A 5,000-nucleotide genomic window follows, 5' to 3' on the forward strand; every position below is an offset into this window, starting at 1 on the left:
CCTACAAGCCACACACCATCAGAGTGGCCATTCAAGTGAGCCTAATTCTCGTGTTTTGGACTATGTGATGGCAGTAAAGCATCCAGATCCAATGGGTTGATGCTAATAACTTTTAAACATACACTTCCTTTCTTTTTTTCTTTTTTTCTCTTACTTTAATTCATTTTTGTTAGAGAAGTAATAGCACATTGGTTTAAGTTAGAAAAATGATATCTTAATTTATTTTGTTTTGCTTCAAACCTCAAGAATACACACCTGAGGCTCATAATGACTGGTATGATCAGCATAAGAAGCACCGTTGTCCTTGGAGTGAGTCCAGCTGAGGTGAAGCCTGCATAACTTAATGCACCAAAGAGTCCTGCAGCTCCTGTGCCTGATGACCAAGTTGACACCACATTCCTGGAAGAATTTAACATCCTACATTATCATTTCAAAATTGCAAGAAGGCTCTCTCACATCTGAAACTTTACAAAAATGTAAAATAGGATCGTTTTTTCTTCCCATAATCACAGCCCATCAAAAAAAAGAGTAATAAAAATAATCTCTACTGTTTTTCAACCTACAATACACAAGATATCTAAATTCAATGAAAATAAGGACAATGAAATGCCTTTGCCTCACCTATGAAACCTGGCTGTGTAAGCAAGGAAGGTAACTTCTCCAAGACCTGAAGAGGCTGACGCACACACGACTCCTATGATGGCCATGTTCTTACTCACAGCTTCTCCAACAAGTACAAAGGACAAACCACACAGCACAACCACTGTCCCAACACGGAAACTGGAATATGAAGGAAATCATCATCACCAGTTCTTTTAACTATACATATGAATCAGTCTTAAAATACAGCTGCATACCTCTCAAATTAAAGAAACTGTATTGTTTTCAAAAAATATTCTCTTGCATGCCTCTCTATATTCTTGCTCATACTTGTACATATGAAATTATAATTTGGACTTATCTCTGATATCAAAGGGTAATATATGTAAATTTCTAAATACCATTTTGAATTATATAAAAGACATTACACTGCAAAACAAACTATTCATCACTCTGCATTTTACCTATTTTTTACACAGACTGGCAGTGGCTGTTATAAGGAAACACCAAGGATAATCACATATTGTTACAAGGCGGTACCAATCATTATCTCAAGTCAGTTCATATGGAAGTAATAGTTACTGGATAAACACAATAAGTCACAGATCAGGTCCAAAGCAAAACACCAAAGGAAAAAACAGAGTTTCACCAAAATCAATGCGAAACAATCACCGACTACAAACCAACATATAAATGCCGACACTAATAAGACTGAGACAATACCAAACAAATCTTTTCAACAGTGAGTCACCTGTAATCCTTGTTACCAATGATGGCAGCTCTTAAACCTCTTCAGTGTCGTCAAGGGAGTAAAATACTGGTACTCAAAAATAATAAGACCTCAAATCATACACTGTAAACACAGGCCAGTTGTTAGATTAATTGGTTCATTATGCTTACCTTAAAGGAAAAAATAAGTGAATCATTACCACCACCTCATTCAAGCTTATTCATACACACACACAAACACACATATACACATATATATATAGATATATAATATATATATATATATATATATATATACATATATATATATATATATTATATATATTATATATATGTATATATATAAACACACACACACACACACACACACACACACACACACACACACACACACACACACACACACACACACACACACACACACACACACACACACACATTTAATAAGGATAACAATAATGATACTGATAATGATACTGATACTGATAATGATAATGATAATGATGATAATGATTGACAATGATGACAATAAGGAATGACAATAATAATGATCATAATGATGATCAGAATGATAATAATGATAATGATGATGATGATGATGATGATGATGATGATGATAATGATGATGATGATGATGATGATGATGATGATGATGATGATGATGATGATGATGATGATGATGATGATGATGATGATGATGATGATGATGATGATGATAATGATAATGATGATAACAATAATTATACTAATAAAAAAACTTATAACAATGATGCATATGTTGACAAAAAATTGAACCATAATAATAATAATGAACATAACTTTCTCATAAAACATAAAAAAGTGAAAATACTCACTGAACATGAGACCACATAAAAGGTGCAAATATTTTCATTATTAGAGAAGGTATAATGTCTGCCAGCAGTATAGCGCCTGTGCCCATTCTGTTACAGTCTCGAGGGTTGCTAATGTTCGTAGCATTTTCTGGGAGCTAAAGGAAATGTAGATAATACCTAATCAACTTGATATTCAGTGTATACAAGGGCTAAATAACTATTCAACCCAGTAATAATAATAATCAAAGATGGCAAAGATGAAATATGTTTACCAATTGATGGCTCCATAAGTGCAAAGCCACCAAGGAGTTAATAAGTAAACCTGTATAGCCTCAAATGATTTCCCCTTTACTTGAGTTTAGGAATGTTTTTTTCTTTCTTTCTTTTTCTTGTGTAATGGTATTGATACTGATTCTGTTTTTATTGTTATTGATTCTATGATTATTATATTGCCAGCAATGATAATTTCAATATGAACTGAAATAAAAAATCTGAAAATCAAAGATAAGCATAAACATGTGAGATAGGTAGGATTAATAATTGACTCCATGGGACTAAGTACTTGTGGAGCCATCTGTGTAAATACTATTAATAATCTAAATTCTAAGGTGGCATATATGTATATGCCACCTTAGAATTTAGATTATTAAAGTAAAGGGGAAATCATTTGAGGCTATCCAGGTTTACTTATTAACTTCTTGGTGGCTTTGCACTTATGGAGCCATCAATTGGTAAACATATTTCATGAAACAGTACTGCAGTGAACATTACATGTTTCCATTGGCACTGGGTTAATAGTCACTGTGTAAAATGAATAATATGTCTAAGATTCTTTACATATAATGGCTAATCAACTTAATATTCACAGTATGTGTTGGCTAATCAACATAAAGTTCAGATTTGCTGAGTAACTACTTAATAAAAAAAAAAAAAACATACTAAGCTTAAACTCTGATCAACTTAATATTTCTAAAAATCTACTATAACTATAAAATATACAAAAAAAACAAAAAAAAAAATAAAACTTATTTTAGTCAATTATAAATGTCAATCAATAAAAAAAGTCTTGTATTTGACATCTTTAGATTTGAGTACTTACACCTACTGCATCCTTACTGAAATCCTGAGAAAGGATATCATGGGCAGCTGACAGCATAACAACATAAGCAAAGTTGTTTGTCAGTCCTAGAAGCCAGTATGCAAGCAAGTTTGTCCATTTCTCCTTAATGATAGCAGAAGACGGTGCAGGCTCAGTCACTGAGATCATTCCTTCCGTTGTTGAAAATGACTGAACTGGTGTTGACTCTGTAACAAAAATGAAGTTTGTACAGAAAGTCAGTTACATGTTGGAATTTCTAATCTATGATTAATATATTTACTTAAACACACACACACACACACACACACACACACACACACACACACACACACACACACACACACACACACACACACACACACACACACACACATATACATATACATATACATAGACATAGACATAGACATAGACATAGACATAATATATATAAATTTATATATATGAATATAAATAAATATATATATATATTATATATATGAATATATATATATATATTTCTACATAATATATATAAATTTATATATATGAATATAAATAAATATATATATTATATATATATATTTCTACAAATCTTTATCTATATATCTCTCTCTATCTCTCTCTCTATATGTGTGTGTGTGTGTGTGTGTGTGTGTGTGTGTGTGTGTGTGTGTGTGTGTGTGTGTGTGTGTGTGTGTGTGTGTGTGTGTGTGTGTGTGAATACATACATACATATTGTTATATTGAAATTTCTTCCTTCTTATCATTCAATTAAGATAAATTTTATTAACACTTACCCATAGCTGATTCATACTCATCAGTGTCCACACTGGTATCAACTATATTGAAAGAGTGTGACATGTCTATCTATTTATTGTGCTGGAATGTCTTAAAATCCTGGAAGAAAAAAGAAAGATATGATCTAGAACAATTCAAGAAATTGTGTATCTAAGACTAGCCAGTTACCTTTAATATCATTAAATGATCAAGTCACACAATCTTCAAAATAAGAACAAGATTAAATAACGTCATCAAGTGTAAGGACATGTAATTCAATTATCAACTATGGGCCAAGCAACTCCACTGCTGAAAGTAGGATATTTTCATAAAATTTAACCATGTTTTTCATGATACTATACAGGTCATGTTGCTAAGTCTGAAATTACAAAATATAATGTAACTAGTGTGACTTCAGATACTTGTTATCGCTGAAATTATTGATATGACTAGAGAAAATCCTTTTTGTTACTTAAGCTTTATCAAGAAACTATACCATCTTATAAAACAGTACTTCAGTCATAGGGAGCAGCTATCCAGACATTAAGTTTCTATATCTGGATATTGATTAATTATGCATTGTGAATTTTGGGGGTATATCATGCAAACAAGGTAGAGTTAAGGGGAAGAAATCAAGGAAGGGGGTGATGATTAAGGGAAAGATGTGCATGCCCTGAAGGGTTTGAGTGCCTTACATTTATATGTATCTCTTGAGTACTGTAAAGTGTGTTCCACTCATTTCTGGATTTGGGAAAGTCTAAGTTTGTTGGAAATTGGCTATTCTCAGCTGTACCATGGGTTTTAGGTTTTACTATAAGAATGTCATTATAAATTGTGTTTATGTAGGACTGAGTGCCTATCTGACAATACACATGGAATGTATATTCAACTGTTGTAAAAGACATTATGATATGGCAATAATGTTCTTGGTAACGAATCTCCTATACGAAAGTTTATCAGTACGCTGATTCAACTGCTGT

General features: G+C 32.2%; 1 protein-coding gene across 2 annotated transcripts in view; it reads right to left on the minus strand.

The window, feature by feature from the left end:
- The window catches only part of LOC125040893 (battenin-like), an 11,835-nt gene that overhangs the window by 6,650 nt on the left and 185 nt on the right, over positions 1-5,000 (minus strand). For both annotated transcript variants that reach the window (XM_047635677.1, XM_047635676.1), the window contains exons 2-6: positions 4,041-4,140; positions 3,262-3,467; positions 2,184-2,317; positions 622-780; positions 256-399 (exon numbers count right to left, since the gene is read on the minus strand). In XM_047635677.1, the coding sequence (XP_047491633.1) occupies positions 256-399; positions 622-780; positions 2,184-2,317; positions 3,262-3,467; positions 4,041-4,104 (707 nt within the window). In that variant the 5' untranslated portion in view covers positions 4,105-4,140. The remainder of the gene's footprint in view (positions 1-255; positions 400-621; positions 781-2,183; positions 2,318-3,261; positions 3,468-4,040; positions 4,141-5,000) is intronic.

This window comes from Penaeus chinensis, chromosome 29 (genome assembly GCF_019202785.1).
Source record: "Penaeus chinensis breed Huanghai No. 1 chromosome 29, ASM1920278v2, whole genome shotgun sequence".
In the NCBI taxonomy this organism is placed as follows: Eukaryota; Metazoa; Arthropoda; class Malacostraca; order Decapoda; family Penaeidae; genus Penaeus; species Penaeus chinensis.